The sequence below is a fragment of the Notothenia coriiceps genome, unplaced genomic scaffold (assembly GCF_000735185.1).
Source record: "Notothenia coriiceps isolate Sejong01 unplaced genomic scaffold, NC01 NC01_scaffold00037246, whole genome shotgun sequence".
Lineage (NCBI taxonomy): Eukaryota > Metazoa > Chordata > Actinopteri > Perciformes > Nototheniidae > Notothenia > Notothenia coriiceps.
In genome coordinates this window covers 15,593,845-15,610,609 of record NW_011369947.1, presented here as the reverse complement: position 1 = coordinate 15,610,609, position 16,765 = coordinate 15,593,845, and the positions used below count along the sequence as shown (strand labels likewise).

Here is a 16,765-nt window from a genome sequence, read left to right as displayed (position 1 = left end):
GTGTGTGTGTGTGTGTGTGTGTGTGTGTGTGTGTGTGTGTGTGTGTGTGTGTGTGTGTGTGTGTGTGTGTGTGTGTGTGTGTGTGTGTGTGTGTGTGTGTGTGTGTGTGTGTGTGTGTGTGTGTGTGTGTGTGTGTGTGTGTGTGTGTGTGTGTGTGTGTGTGTGTGAGCAGATGGTGGGGGTCAGTGCGTGCCCATACTGTTTGTGGGGCTCGTTGCTGTGTGTTGGCTAAATATAGCGCCGCAGTGACAGAGCTGGCTCTCACTTTAATTCTCTGATCGTTTCAGCAACGTTCATTCATCAGTGTGATCCAGTCACTTTCAAAGCAAAGGGAATTAATTCAGGTAAATTAATTTCAGCTATATAAACTAACCGGCCGTAGAGTGACAGTGAAAGATGTGATTCTACCTTGATAACTGTTTAAAAATGTAAAATACATTATCTTACCTCAATATCATTAAGTAGGATCAGAGTGTGAATCTATACGCCTACCTGTCTGCTATCTGCTTTATGGTTTCCACTTTCTTTGCTTCATTTGTTCTGTTTTTAATTCAGCAGGTGAACCTAGATGTTCATAAAATAGTGTGTGTGAGCTTAACTGTGTGGAGCGTTTTCTGTCAGCTCAGACTTACAGCTTTTTTTAAACTGTAGTATGTGCTCATGTGTCTCAGTGTTGGTGTTTAGGCTACTGCCTGAAGATGCTGAATGAAAGGCAGGTTTTACTCTCAATACAATCCTTTTGTATCTTAAATATATTGGTTTCTTCCTTTCTAAGGTTACATAGTTCTGTTGTCTTACACACTTAAGTAAAAAACATCTTATTGATATTTATCTCTTGTATTTATTTGCATTGCGTGGTAATCCAAAAGTAACGGGATGTAATCAGGTTACATCACATTTCTTCATTCATCATTAAACCTATATTTAAAGGTGACCTATCATGCAAAATGCACTTTTGTACGTCTTTTCTACATGAACATGTGTCCCTGGTGTTCCAGGGAACTCACCAAGTGTCAGAAAACACAACCCTCTCTATTTTCCTCCATACCCAAATCTCTTAAAAAGGGGCTGCAACGGATCTGATACAGACTGATCCAGATTTGAACACTTCTATGACATCACAGAAGTGGCGCTACGGCTATTGGGCCAACTCCACCAATCAGGAGGAGACAGCCACGGACATTGCCGTTGGAAAGCGCTGGAGACGCTGTAGTACATATGCCAGGCCTGTAGATGGTGCTGTTCTCACAGAATCAGCCCATGATGCAAAGACAGTGTTAAATTGAGCGAAATGAGGAATGGCTAAAATGCATGATCTGTTTGGTATTTTGAAAAATAAAAAGTATAAATATGCCTTATATAGGTATGGTCCTACACTATATTATTCAAATATAGCATGATAGGTCCACTTTAATTGAAGTAGAGTATTTGTTTTCCCGGCTTAAAGAAGAATACTTTATTTCCAAGCAAAGAGAGGGATGGGTTTTTTCTTTTGACTACATCCTCGTATGAAGGTAACTACTTTATGTTTGCAATCACAAAGTCAGCCAGCCGAGACTCCTTCCCCTAATCTTCCTCTCATCTGGCTGCTTGTTTTATCAGACTCAGCACCGGTGAGACTCCACAGCCCACCATCCACTCAAATGTCCTGACACATTCGGCCTCTTAAAGATAATCTTTTCAACCCTCCTGCTCTCGCCTCCCAGGCTACAGCAACAGAGCAATTTAATATTTTCAGCAAAGAGCTTTTTACATCCTCATCTGTTTAGCTTGCCATCTCTCGTTCCTCTGCTCCCCGTCCAACATGCAGGTCAATGAACTCTCATCAGGTCGCTGCAGCTTACACAGCTCAGGGTCAGAGGTGCTGCACTGAACAGGTAGCCACACAGACACAAGCTCTGTAAGTGTGGTTCAGTCATAACAGGATGCAAAATAGTGCAGGACTGAGTGATACAATCCAAAAATGAATTAGCATTTTACTTCTTCAGGTTCCCTTGTCTGGAAGTTCGCAGTCTGTTGAAGGTGTTTTTGGTAGGACAAAAGGTAGGCTTCTACGTGTGATAAATGCGGTGTTTGCCAGCAAGTGACTGAAATAACTTTGAATCGTCATCACGCCGAACATTAGCCGCCTTTAGCTTAGCGGTGCTAATGTGAAGTCATGCAACAGTGAGGTAGCTAGTTTATTGCCTCACGTTAGCTTTGACTTCTGCAGATTGCATTGACGCTACGTATGTGGATATTAACCTGCTGAACAAAACGTGTCAGTATCACACGTGTTGGCCACTAAGCTTATATTCTGAAATCCAATGGAAAAATCCCATTGCTTTTTTTCCAGGTAGCACTTTCAAAGCTAACCTCCGCGTCGGCCAACAGTAGAACGTAAGAGTCCCACATCATAAAGACATATTCAAATATAAATAAACTTACTGATCTTGGAGAGCAGGAGGAGGATTGTCAAAAGACCCCCTGGAAGCATGGTCATCAAAAATAGCTTCAAAACGTGGCAGCATTATTGAGTGGCAGATTTGTACATTGACATGGCCAGTAGATGGCACTAAACTGCACTAATTGCAAAAGGTAGAACCTTGTATTTTGCAGTTTATGATGACTGATATGAAGAAGGACCAGGACTAATACAACGCAAACAAAACAAGGGCCTAGCACTTCTAGTACAAACACAGTTGGTGAGCTCGAAGAAGGAACAGTCTGACGCTAACACATTTTTTGATGAATGTGGATGTCTGAATTGGGGTGTCTTCAAACCGGGTTTTTTATAATTATGTCACACAGACTCACACATATGGAAACCACTTATAGATCTGAACTCTAGAAGGTCCCTTGTAGGTTTGCAGAGACAGTTTCTGTGCATGTTTGTAGAATCATAATTCCAGCTGGACACACACTGCAAGGCTGTGTGTGGTCACTGCCCACTCACTGTGGCTTAAGGGTCTTTGCAATACTTGTTGACGGAAAATACTTTTTAAAGTTTTTTTTTAAATGTTGCGTTTTGACCTATAGGGCCAGAGTACAATGGACCTTCAGAAGAATTGGATATGGGTTTTATTTGTGATAATAGGCTGTTGTACAAATGGTCTTTTTGTCCAGTGAGACAGACTATTGCCGTTCTCGAATAATGGGCTGTCGGAACAATGGAAACTCCCTGGTTACTCAACATTGACAAAATGTAATGTGATTGAGCGTTTAGTTTCCACCAGAGCACACAGTAACCCAAACTGTCCTCCCGACACTCTTTGGGAAAAAGTATATTGAGATACTTAGCTGTCTGTTCAGAAAGCCTTTCACCAGCTCCCAGAGATGCTAATGCTAATCATGGTTTTCACTGGGAGTTAAATCATTTCTTCAAAGTCTCTTCCTTCGAGCAAATCTTTTCATGGGCAACCATTGAACATGACCATGTAACATCTCTAAGAGGGTTCAGGTCCACTGGATTTAATGAACCTCCACCTCAGCTAAGACTTTCGTAGTCCTTTGTTGCTAATCTGTGACGGATCATTTGAACTCTGCACCTGATTTCTAGTAGAGGAACTGAGGCCCCAAAAAGTAAAGATACCCAGACCCAAGGTAGAACAAAGCACATCCATGTTTTTTACTTTAATATGTCTCGTTTTTGAAAAAGATGGTTGTATAAAAGTATTTTACTGCACAATGGGTGGATGTTTGGAACCCCCTTCTGCACCCAAAATCAGTGAGAATGTAGTCTTCTCCAAAGGGGAAGGTGTTTGCCTTAATCACATGTATCCCTGGAAAGAATGATCAGAAAGTCACCAAATTTGGACCAAATATTCACAGATAGTTATTATAGGAAATAAAGCAAATATTGCATCAATACCTGGGTTCATATTTGTGATATAAACAATTAAACAGCCATGAGTTATAGGCGGAAATGGACTGGGAAATTACAGGAAGAAGAATTCTCTCACATCTCGAAAACTAAAGATTTTTTGTGGGATTTGTTCTTCTATCGTTAGCCGCCAGGACCAAAACTAAATCCATCAATCCAATGTATACTGTCAGAAATGCCTGTATGTTGAAGTAACAACGACACAAAGCTAAAATCAATGTACACAAAGCAATGTTATCTGCAGTGAAATCAGTCCTCTCAGACAAGACGTCTCCCAGCCTGATTAACATGTTATGCTTCGAATAATGAGCGTTGATTATTCAGTGTAATTTACCTGCATATGTTACTGATTGCTGAATCATTTTTCAAGCTGCAGTCTGCTACTGCCTTGTTAAAAAGGCAAACATTTGAAGTTCAGTCACCCTGTTTGACCCGGTGTTATGTTCTATGCAGGACACAGTCGCGGACGCACTGGTGTATTCATTGTGTAATCTTTACGGCACTTGTTAGGTGATACACAAATATGTCTCAAATCAGTGTTTCCGCCAGACCTGGGCTGAGAACCGGGGGAGGGGGGGTGGGGGTTGTTTTGAATTTTGACTTGAGCCGTCCCTTATAGATACTGTATTTTTACATTAGTGAGCCGGATCATTTGACTCGGCTCTCTTAAATCGCCGGCTGTTTCGTCTCCCAAACGGGCTCTTCATGTTACCACAGTTTACCAGAGAGCCTCAGTTTCGCCGCTGCGAGGCTCCGGTGCTCGCAGCTCACGCTCGTGCTCCACTAAAAACCCCCCGCTCATCGCATCCAAATCGTGCACGTTCCGTGTTGTCCTGTAGCAGGCACCTTCGATGTCGGGGAAACAATCTTCAATACTCCGAAAAGAATCCCACCAGACTCCTTTGCCCCTCCAAAAGTGGGATGTCCTTGTCCTTTTTCCTTTTCGTAATTTCAAGCGATAAAAACTCTCGATCTTCTCTCGAATTATTAATATTTTTCGACGCCCTCGCCTCGCGTTCAGGGCATCCCAAGCTGAATAAGATCGTCAAATGATGTCAAAACGGCCCCCTGGCGGAAACGCTGTCTCAAATAATGACAGGATTTTACAAATGTAACTGTTCCTTTGACTAACTTTCCTAATTTCTACTTTTGTTTAATTCCAACTGCTAATGTTGTAACCTGACTTGGGGTTTACACGTGTAATAGCTGCTAACGTCAACGAATGATATCAATAACAACATTATTTTTCCCTCAGCAGTAATATACTAGATCTCACAATAGAGTGGTGCAGTAATGAGTCCTAAAACCAGGATATGAGTTCGCACTTTACCACTTCCTGTTCATGTGACTCAAAGTCAATGTTTTTTTTAACGTGTTTGTGGTTAGAAAGCTGAAAATGGGTGAAGCTCGCGAGCCAATGAGGTGCCCGTTCGCGTGAGCCCGGAGCGCCGCAATTAGAAAGCGGCCTGATGCCAGTGATGCTGTCTCTCGACGAAGCGTGCGTCAATTGTTTGCCTGAAAAGTAGCCCTCCATAGCCGGAGGAACTTCTGTTGGAGCCGGATTCCTTGTCTTTTCCTTCCGGTCGGGTTTGCGGGGTGGCGCTAGACTGCTAGCCAACTGGGGAAGCGCCGCCTGTAGCTTTAACCGCAAGATAGCGAGTCCGGATGAATAGATACATGGAGCTTGGGACGAAGCCCTGCTGCTGCTTGCCGCGGTTACACCGGAAGACGCTGATGGAAAGGGTAAGAGCATATATAGAAGGGGATTAACGGTGGCGATAATTAGGCCTTTGTGAAATGGAGGGAAGTGATAGGTTAGCTGGGAGTGGCGCTCCCAATCAATTGTAGTGAAGGGAGCGGTATTGCCATGAAGTCATACAAGTGATAGGCTTCCTGCCTGAACTTGCTGAGCTTCATTTGTCTTTAACGATGTTCTCTTCAAGAGGCCTTCTTGTGAGCATTGTAAATGTAGAGGTAGGGATTTATGTTTTACCGATAAATCAGCAACAGGGGAAGCAAGAGACTTGACCTTTTACAGTTTGACAAGTATGACCATTGTAAACAAAGTGGATTTGCCATTCTCATATTTCCACTCGGGAAAATAACTCCTGAAGAAAGGCCACACCCTGGGCATTGATGGGTGAACTGAGATTGCCTTTGGATAAGGAGGAAAAGATGAATAAACGCCATAAAAGGTCCTCAAAGATAAAATTGTTTGTGTGCCGGGTGTTTTTTCAATAATCTTTATGGAACTGTGCTGTGTGCAAATACCACTCACGCATCGGCAAATTATCGTGGAACCAAATTTATTTTTCTATTGTCCATGCTACTCTTTCTTTGAATAGCCTATTCATGAATCCAGCAGGTCATTCCATGGACCTAATCCCCTCATATCTAATTATGATAGTCTCTTTTCCTTTCAGATGTAGTCATTACACCCAACAGCCTGCCCACTCATTGAGTTGTTCCAACACCAGCTGGGTGCTGTAGTGAAGGGCTTGAATGCTTAAAGAGATACAACCTCCTCTCTACAGGTATAAATATTCAGGGGCAGATGGGGGCAGAATAAATTGAGACTAGTAAAAATTGACATCAAATTGGGCTTTTAATTTCAAGAGAAAAAAAGTCGGTATGAGCTTGTGGAGAGGATACTGAAAGGTCATTTGCTTAGCCTGTGATGTGTCAAAAATACATCCAATCGAGTTATTAAATATATATGTATATGAATCTATGAATTAAGGCTACACATTGTAGCACTCCTCTGTCTTCTAAATGTATAAATTATATATATATATGCATGTGTGTTGCAGTAATGTGAAGTAACAATTTAAATATTTGTAATCTGGCTGCAAAAGTAACTAAGGGAAGCATTGAGACACTGAGAACATGAAGGTTAGGAGGTACCGCATAGTCTGATTCACTAGGCACGCCACACTATAAGTATTACAATTAATTACATTTTTTTTTTTTTTTTTTGTTTTGAAAGGAGGAGATGCATCTTAGTATCACCCAGTGGCACCTCTGTAATCACAGAGAGGGAGGGGGGACAGAAACAGTTGGGTGGTGTGTGTGTGTGTTGTGTGTGTGTGTGTGTGTGTGTGTGTGTGTGTGTGTGTGTGTGTGTGTGTGTGTGTGTGTGTGTGTGTGTGTGTGTGTGTGTGTGTGTGTGTGTGTGTGTGTGTGTGTGTGTGTGTGTGTGTGTGTGCAGTAGCAACGACTGATCAACAGGATAGAGTTTATTGATGGCACACTGTGGATTTTCATCCAAGGTGTTGCTTTGATTACTTTGGACAACGTCCAGCAATATTCAAAGAGAGTATTGGTTCACTAAGGCATTCAGTTTGTCACAGATTTAATTATTTTCACCATGTGAAATGAACCTGACTTGAATTTGTGTATTCTTGGTCTCCTCAGCTCCCATTTGATATAAGCTGAGAGTGTTGAGGCCTAAACACATTTTGTCTTGTTCTTCTGGTATTAAGTCATTTATTATCCGGAGTGGAATATAATCATTTAGCAAATGCAGGTCTTGTTCAAATACACTCAACAAGTATTTCTGCTGCAGGGGATATTTCCACAGTTCTTTATTTGGCAAGGTTGCAGCAGGACTCTTGGACTTGAAATGTTGAATGCTGGTTCAGCTTTGTTCAGACAGCCTGTCCGCCAATTTGATCCAGAGTAAAATGTCTTGAATTTTGTATTTATTACACCAGAATGTCATGCAAACATCAATACTTCCCCTAGATTTAGTAATTAAAGTCTGTGAGCCCCTGACTCTTCATCTTGCTCCACAGTAATGTTGACACATTTGTTCTGGACCTAATTGTCCTGATAGTTATTGGACAGATTTTCTTGTGGCATATATATTCATGAACCTCAGAGGATAAATTAGAATATGTTTAAGTTATTTTAATTACAATTGCAGAATTATAAATGCTAGCATGCCAAATGAGATGGTGAGCATTATTGTCATTGGCTCATTGACATGGAAAGGAGTTGCATTATATTTTAGTCATTCCTTTCCCCTCCTCCCCTTCCTGCTTTTCCTTTCTTCACTTAACCATCCCTCCTCCTCCTCCTCCTCCTCCTCCTCCCTCCACCTCAGCACCAGTTCAGATCCCTATTTTCCAAAAGCTGGCTGCTCTGCTAATTCCCTCTGAGAGCCCCAGTGTATATGTGAAGGCCCAACTCAGGACGCTGTCAGACTCTTTTCTGTTTCCGCCCTGCAAACCTTCTCCGAGTGTATCACACACACAGCAGAATGATCCTGTCCTCCTCACTCAGGAACCTGGCTTTTGGAGTCATTCTAAAAGGTTATTGGCTAACACGGGGGAACCTGTACAAGTATCAACAGAGTATTATGAAACTCTCCCTTTTTTTGATCAAACAAATAATTGCATATGTATACAGTGCAAAAACAGATCAGAATTATAGACGGATTTGAGTAGTCTGTATGCTCTCTGTTTCTACCTCTGCACTCCATTCCTTCATCCCTCTCTCATCCCACTCTCACTCTCAACATGATGGGTTGTGTCCAGTCAGCGGGCAGCTTTAGTGTAATTTGGCCCACAGGGACTGTTGGCAGTAGGTGTGGGGATAAAGGGAGCAGCGATGGTGGAGCTTGGAGGAAAGCAGGCTTAGTGTGGGGCCTTGGATGGAGGGGGCCAGGAAGCACATAGGAAAAGCATTAAATAAACATTAATGTAACTAGGTTACAGGAGATTTATTGAGGAAGCTTTTTGGGCCCCCACTGCAAGGTTTTATGCAGCACTTTAATAACTCTCTCATGCACACAGGTAAACAAACCAGGTAATTTATTGCCATCCTCATAGGTGGCCATTGTGAAAACTGTTTTAACTTTGTTTTGGCACATACCTCGAGTTTTTCCTCTCCTCCGTTAGCTTTTATTACAAAATTGAATAGCTCCAAAAACCTTTTTTACATCTGGGGTAAGTCTGACTTGGATATGATTTTGATGTCACTTTGTGGTGTTAAAAATGAGTGCCCTTAATCGCAGCTTACTGATGTTAAATGTACCCTCTCTGGCATGTCAAACACACAGATAAAAAGTGACTGATTAAAGACAGTAATGAGGACACTGTGGCAGGACAAAGAACTAATTCTAGATTTTTACAAGGACAGGCTGGGGTTTTATAGGAGACAGGAGAAACAGAAGAGTTGAGAGGGAGAATTATAAAAACATGAACTAGCAGAGCACTGCCATCACATTTTACATCTGACATTGTCTTTGTAAATCAACACTGTCAGATAAGACGCTGTCAGAAAATGGAGTTGTGCAAGTCTACCCTGAGTGTGTTATGTTTAGTGACTTGCTGTTATTCCATCAGCACCTTTTCAACTATAATTGTTTATCCTCCAGCTGTGCCAGCTTCAGTTATTTAAATAGTCTTTAAACAGTCATTCATAGGCTTACAGACAGTTAAGAAGGATGAGGCTTAGAGATACTATTTAAAATGTTCAAATCTAATCAATATCATAATAAACCAGTTAGGAATCCACATACATCTTTAGTTGTATCCATATTTAAAAGATGGAGCCCCCAAGCAATCGTCTTGCTTCAGGTTGCTGAGGTGCAGTGCACAGGGAGGGCAAGCAGCTAGAAGGGGAGAGCGCAGACTGACAAACAGGGTCGGGGCAACTAAAGGCTGCATGATGCTTTACCTGGAGACCCTTCGCCTCTGCTCCCTGCTCTGCCTCAAGCCCAAGTGAATACCAGAGACACCTCAGACAGCATACCTCTGAAAGTTCACTCTGAGTAGAAGAGAAAGAAAAATAAGTTTTTGTTTTAGAGAGAGAATGGTATGGAGGGAAATTCAAGGGGAGGTGTAGAAATAATTATAAAGGGAATGTGTTCAAAAGAGTGGTGGACAGGAAGAAAGGAGAAAAACATAGAACAAAGATGTATCTTTGGAGAAGGAGAGTCAATAAAGGCTATTAGAAACTAAGGGAAAGGAACGAGTAACAGACAAGCTGACAGAGGGACATTACAACATTGGGTGTGTGACTGCATTTTTTTTAAAGTACAATGTGTGTGTGTGTGTGTGTGTGTGTGTGTGTGTGTGTGTGTGTGTGTGTGTGTGTGTGAGTGTGTGTGTTGCCTGTTCATCCTGTGTCAGTATGTGTGTTTGATGAAGGCTCCAGCTCCGGTTGTGTTGCTGCAGGATAGTGTGTGTCAGGCTCCATCAATATGACATGTCTTTGATGTGGAAATACAAGGAGCAAAAGCCCAGTCAGTCCAGTCCCCAGCGGGACACATCTACCACTGTGTATTTCAGTGTGTGTGTGTGTGTGTGTGTGTGTGTGTGTGTGTGTGTGTGTGTGTGTGAAAGAGACTAAGCGGGGGAGAGCATGGAAAAAGAAACAGAGCCACAAGCCAAGACAAGCACCAAAAAATAAACACTGCCTCAATATTTTACTAATGTTTATCTTACGTTAAATCATACAAGGGTGGCAGCAGTTGTGACCCGAACATCTACAAACTAAAGGCAGTGTGGACTCTGCTGCTGAGAGGAATCAATATCGTATACAAATCACCATGCAATATCAACATCTCTGTTACTGCTAATTTGACACATTAATGGTTGGATCGCTCTCTGGCATGAACCTGTTGCTGATCTTTGTTTTCATTAACATTATACATATTTGTGCTTTCTCATTTTATTTTATTTTTGAGGAAATCTTCCATTCACAGCGACTAGGAATTAAGAAGGGGCATGTTAAGTGAAGCATAGTCTAGTACTTGGAACTGGCTGTGATTGTTTTATTAGATGAAGCACTGAAGTTATGTTCACACATAATTGACACAGAAATATATACAGTATATATTGTGTTTTATTTAACCAGAAAAAGCTTTACAGAGATTGACAAATGAACTTAAAAGTCTACGGGCAGAGCAGTAGCAGTACGTCATGGGGAATTTCAGATACAAAAACATATAACAGTTTTAGAAAATAACATTCCACGTCAGACCATGACTATACCAAAAGATAAGATTTGGGTCATCATCATCATCACATGGTTTGGTTTGTGGCAGATTGGTCCCTAGAAATGGATTTATTCCTCTCCAAGGGGCCTTTTCAAGACGTTACCAAACAAAAAAACTTAAATACATTACAACTCTGTCAGAAGTTTGGATGTTGAAAATATATCTTTCTTTGGCAAAGTTTAATTTTACATCCAAACGTAGGGCCTGTGGGTTTTCACACATAAGTGCAGTGAGGGGGAGGTGGACAAAAGGAGAGATCAAGACAAGCTGACAGAAACAGGGGGGATACATCAGGTCCAGGCAGACAAGGAGATAGAGATAGGGAAGAGGAGAGACAGAAGGATGAGTCCATCCATCGGGCCGGTGTGTGGGCTCGGTGCGAACCTGGACTTTGGTGAACACTAGCACGCAGGGAGTTATTCCAACCAGCCGACCCTGTCAGGGCTTTTTTCTCTGTCAGCTACAAAAAGCCTATCCGTCCATACACACTTACATAAGAGCACAAATACATCACATTTGTACAGGCACATATGACTGTATTCATGTGGGGAAAATGTGAGTTACACATGTGCCTAAAGAAACCTCTCTGAACATGGACATATGCAAAGATGACAGGACAAATTATGAATAAATGGCATAGTAGACAAATCTGGGACCTTCACATGATCATTGCATAGTGTTAACAAATAACAGTATATTATAACTGTTTAACCTTGACACACAATCACAGGCGTCATGTTGTATCACCAGCTTGTGTATGTTGCCAAGGCGACTGCATATGCCACTTATTGTGTCTATTTGTACCTGTGATGCTGTGAGCAAGAGGCAGCTGCCTTAATATGTTAGCAACACATTCAGAAGCACAATTGAACCATGCTTGTCTCTACACGGACCCTTCAAAAATCAATGTTTATGTCTGTATTAAAAGCCTTTTTTCTCAACACTTACACTGAACACAGATATCAAGTATTATGGGATATTCAGGATTTATGGACATTTACTGTGAAATGAAATGGTGCCCAAACTGTCTAAAAAACTATGATATCGACACATAAGCTGAACTATTAAGTTTTGGTTTTATTGAGAATATTACATTTATTAGCTTGTTGCATCAGGAAACATAGAAGTGTTCTCTCTGAAACCAAAGGTCCATCCATCCATCCATGATCGGCTATTTTATCAGAAAGGTTGTAAACAATCTCATAGGATTATCAAAGGTAAATTGAATGTCAACTTTGACAAAGTGGTGCACGCTCACCATTTTCCTCTTCAACGAGGAATAGCTAATAGAGTGGCGATACTGCCATAACATAATGTTTCATATTTCTGATCAGCTGACTGCTCATTCATGTTGGTCTGTTAGGCCTATTTAGGGAGTGTTGCCACGTTGTGAGATCTCAGCACTTACCTTTAAGTACCATGTTTGGTGACCAATGGAACAGATGCCTATACAAATAAAACAAAAAAAACACATTTAAAAAATCATAGTCATAAGCTTTGAGCTATTATAGAAAATATAAATGTAATAGCTAAAGACACTTAAGAATAACCATTAATATTATTAAAACAAACACACAGTTTAAAATAATGATAGTTATTTTTTGTGTCTGCCTTTGTGAGCATGTGCAGGCATGTGTTTATATGTTAGTTTATATAGAGTATATATATGTATATGTATGTGTTTTTGTATGTTGTGCAAAGTTATGTAGTCTTAGAGTGTCCAAGTGCAGTCTCCATGAGGTCAGTGGCTGCTGTGATAATGCTTAACTGATGTCGGCTGTCAATAGCCATTCACCAGGAGAAAAGTGCTCGCCTGTTCAGTAAATTACACAGTGCGACGTGAGCTGTGAGGTTCAAAACAACCTGACCCCACTGTTGTTGGGAGAAACAATAGAACAATGACTGCAATCAGCTTTTCCAGCAACCATCTGTGTCATGCTGCTGACTACAAAACACCTTTCCATTACTCCAGGGCTGCAGCTATTAGCTCACCATGCCATTGACTCCAAAGTGAGTTGGAGAGGTTATTGTAATGGCACATTAAATTGTCTCTGACCCTTCTTTATCCAGTGTTTTGTTTTGTTGACCTTGACATAGGTGGGCTTTTGAATGCTGTAGTCTAAAGCCTCTGAAGTGATCATTTCTTACAATGGCCTGGTTTGTCATGGATGAACATATTGGTGTGGTGTCATTACATTGATGATTACAGTGCCTTTGAATATACTCAGTCTGTGTTTGATGTTGTACTCCATTTTTCCTTAACCCTGTTTTCTCACGGCTTCTCCAAGCATTCAAGGGAGCAGTATGAAAAACTGTCAACGATGCACAAGAACATGCAAAAGCTCTACGAGAATATAGGCAGTTTTTTGGCCTTTGACCCCCACTCAGTCAGTGTGGAGGATTTCTTTGGACAGCTCGCCAACTTCCGCCTGCTCTTCTTGGTGAGTATATGCTTTATGGTTTGTGCATATGGACATACACTTTATGGAACGGTTTTGACGGTTCCTTCAAAGTAGACACATTCAGACTGACAGAAGCCACCACCCACACTTGCACATTATGTTGTATACACTTTCACTTGCTCACACACATTGGATGTCAGTGAAATGTGAACAGAATGTGCGCATTAATATGCACGCATCATACTTTCAGTAGGTCTTAACCGATGGAGAAAATATTACAGTGTTACTCTTATGGATGGAACTCATATTCTCAGCAGGATTGCATGCATACAAATGACTAATTTACGAGAATACAAAACTGACAGCTGAAGAAAAATGTCTCTAGTTAGATGTTGAACTCTTTATAATATAATTGTAGCATGATATGATTGAGAAGATTTCTACAAAACATACATATGTGACATGCATGGGCTGATTACCTCTTATTTGGTATCACTTAGCAGCTTAACAACTGAACCTGACCGATCTGTATCACATCATGTCGCTCATTACAACCACATATCAAACTGTATGCACCAGGCAGCATAGGAACAGTATACATTTAAAATAAATGAGCCTTGGGAGATACAGATTACATGCAGCCTCTTACTGGGGGGCTGGTTGGGCATATTTATATAAAAAGGTATGTTTTTGATTTATTATGTTGGCTATTATTTAGCTATAGCCAGTAACTCCAGACATCTGTTTTTGAAATGTAATTGAGTTGAAGGCACACACTCATCTCAGAAAACTCTATATGTTTATCCTTAATATTGACCATAGTTTTAGACCACAACCGAAAGTGAAAGATCCTTTTTAAAACAGAAAACGCGTTGTCTTCATAGTGTGTCACTGTGGCCAGCCCTTGCAGGCCTGTGTTATGACAGATCTGCTCCAGAGACACAGAGGACATTATACAGCTGTAATCTGGGAGTGAACAACAAGGATAGAAACATTGCCTTACAGTCATCTCATATTCCACTTAGAGTTGTGCCTTTGAGGCAATCTACTTCTACTTTCAGTTCTGGAGATGACTCTGCTTTCCTCATATCAAACTGCCATAAGGTTTTCTTGTGTGCAGCATATTTTCTGGCCACCTATTTGGATTTTTATATTCCTTTGTTGGCCCTGACATCCTTTTCAATTTTATTTTAAGTCCTTGCACTTTTCTCTGAAAGAATGTGCATGTGCTCCCCTGCTGAGTGATTTCCTTCTATATGTCATATTTTATTAGGTCATAATGCCACTGTGGCTCAAACGATTTTTCTTTTTAGGTATCAAAGAGGTAACCTCTTTTTTTGTCATAGAGGTTTTTATTTGATTTTGTTTTCTTCAATGCCATAGTAGTCTGGTAGGTAATGAATAAACAGTAGGTATTTTCCATTAACGTCCCTGAATGTATCGTTTATAGTAGCTACAAGCTGAACAATTCCTCTCTAATGATTAATTATGTTTTATACAATTTGCTGGAAAATACTTTTTATTAATAAACACTTCAAATGTCTTTACATTGTGTTATAAAGTATGAACCACTTTAATGTGCTTTAGTTAACGGTGGCTTAAAGTAAATTGTTACCTTTTTCTTTTGCTAATATTTGTGTTTCAGGTGTTCTTTATTTTATTCAAGATAATTTGGGTCAAATTCACACGCTAGATCCAACATATATTCAATGTCATAGGAAGCACTATTCATAACATATAATTAACAAGACACTTTGTTTTAAAAGCACATTACAGTATGTGAATGCAGAAGTGAAAACATGTATTAAATGATGATATACATAGTATGGGTATAAGCTCACATACATCCTTGGTCCATCGTCCAGTACTACTGAGCTGTAGACCAAAAGGGAAACAGCATAGCTTAATGGCATTGTCCTGAGCATACTGATGTCTAAACCTGTTTCAGAAGTTTAAACAGAACATCATTTTGCTTCAGAGTAGACACTTGTGAACATTTCCTCTTCCCTACTAGTGCTGATAAAGTACTTAGTGAGATCTAGTACCGACTTGGGAGCTGTAAGAGAAAGACAAAGTTATAAAACAGATAAAAGATATGATTTGAAAGTACCTCAGACTATGAGAAATTATAATTCCAGTGTCTTGCTGATAAAAGAGCTATTTAAAGTCTTGGGCAAGCCTCATAACCTGTTCAACATAGTTTCATTAGCTCTCAGCTGCTTGTGTGTGTGAGCAACTGTCCACTGCAGGACTTGCTGGATTGTATTGGTAGGTAAAGAGTCAAGAGAGAAGGTAAAGATTGCAGGTCTTAAAGTAGAAAAAAGTACATCTAAAAAAAAATATTTCTGCTTCTTGCAGTGTTATATAAATATGTATATATATGGGGTTACATAGGGCGGTGAATAAAGCACATACTGTACACCGAAGCAGTTTAGTTTTTAAATAGGTAATATTAATAACAAGATAAACACTACATCATCTCAGAACAAACCAAGTGCTCTTTATTCCCTGAATAGGCAAGGCTGTTAAACATTTATTCAAATGGCTTTGCTTTCCCACCTTCTGCAGTGCATGCCTCCCTCCTGGCACTGCCCCAAAGATCCCGGTGTCAGGATGATGACATGGTGTCCAAAAGGCATGCTCTCAGTATTCACAATCTATTAACGTGAATGGCAAGGTCCCCTTGTCTGAATCCTTCTCCTCTCTTTACTCTGATCCCCATCTGAAACCAACTTTGCATTCCCACTGATCAAAGTGCACCAACTCACAACACAACCATCCCTCAAGGATTCCAGAGTTGGACAAAAAGAGGCATCCTGCCAAGAAAATAAATTATTCTCTCAAGCAAATAGCTGCATATGAATATTTTATTACTGATTTAAACTTTCCTGCTATGGATAAGGGGAGGGAACTGAGTGGGATAAAGTGTTGTGGTTGAAATAGGGGGGATGGTTTTAAATTAATGTATTCATATAAAAACAATCCTTTAATCACCATATAGTTGTTGGCTCCTCAGCTCTGCTGACAGAAAGGCTAATCCCATCTGCTTGCAGAGCACAAGGAATCAATGGTTGTCTACTAACATGTGTTTTTATTATTATTTTCCTACCCTGTGAAAATAACTAAGCTAGCTATTTTTTAGCATTCTCCTGTGCTTTTCTTGTCAGCAAAGTGATTTTAGGGATATGTCTGCTAGTTATTTATCTTTGGCAAAGTCGACCTACATCAATCAGTACTGATTTGTTGCAAATGGCACATCTAATGAACACTTTGACTTCTTGGCAGCTAATAATTTAAGAGCACTGAATTTAACTTCTTGATATGCCTGGTGTGCCTCCGACTTTCATTTCAATATTGAGACATTGAGTTGTTTGACTCAGACAGAACATATTTTCTAACTTCTGTCTTTGTTGCATTGCCCTGTGTAATGCATTCACAGCACAAAGCATCTGCAGTATTAAAGAATTCCATTGCTATACAGTCACCCTAAATTGC

At 40.5% G+C, this 16,765-nt stretch overlaps 2 protein-coding genes across 4 annotated transcripts in view; one reads left to right on the top strand and one right to left on the bottom strand.

Moving 5' to 3' along the window:
• Window positions 1–16,765, bottom strand: part of LOC104966470 (low-density lipoprotein receptor-related protein 1B-like) — a 1,038,955-nt gene that overhangs the window by 168,921 nt on the left and 853,269 nt on the right. The window lies entirely within an intron of this gene.
• diaph2 (diaphanous-related formin 2) overlaps window positions 13,151–16,765 on the top strand; it is a 96,505-nt gene continuing 92,890 nt past the window's right edge. For all 3 annotated transcript variants that reach the window (XM_010794922.1, XM_010794921.1, XM_010794920.1), the window contains exon 1: window positions 13,151–13,309. In XM_010794922.1, the coding sequence (XP_010793224.1) occupies window positions 13,190–13,309 (120 nt within the window). In that variant the 5' untranslated portion in view covers window positions 13,151–13,189. The remainder of the gene's footprint in view (window positions 13,310–16,765) is intronic.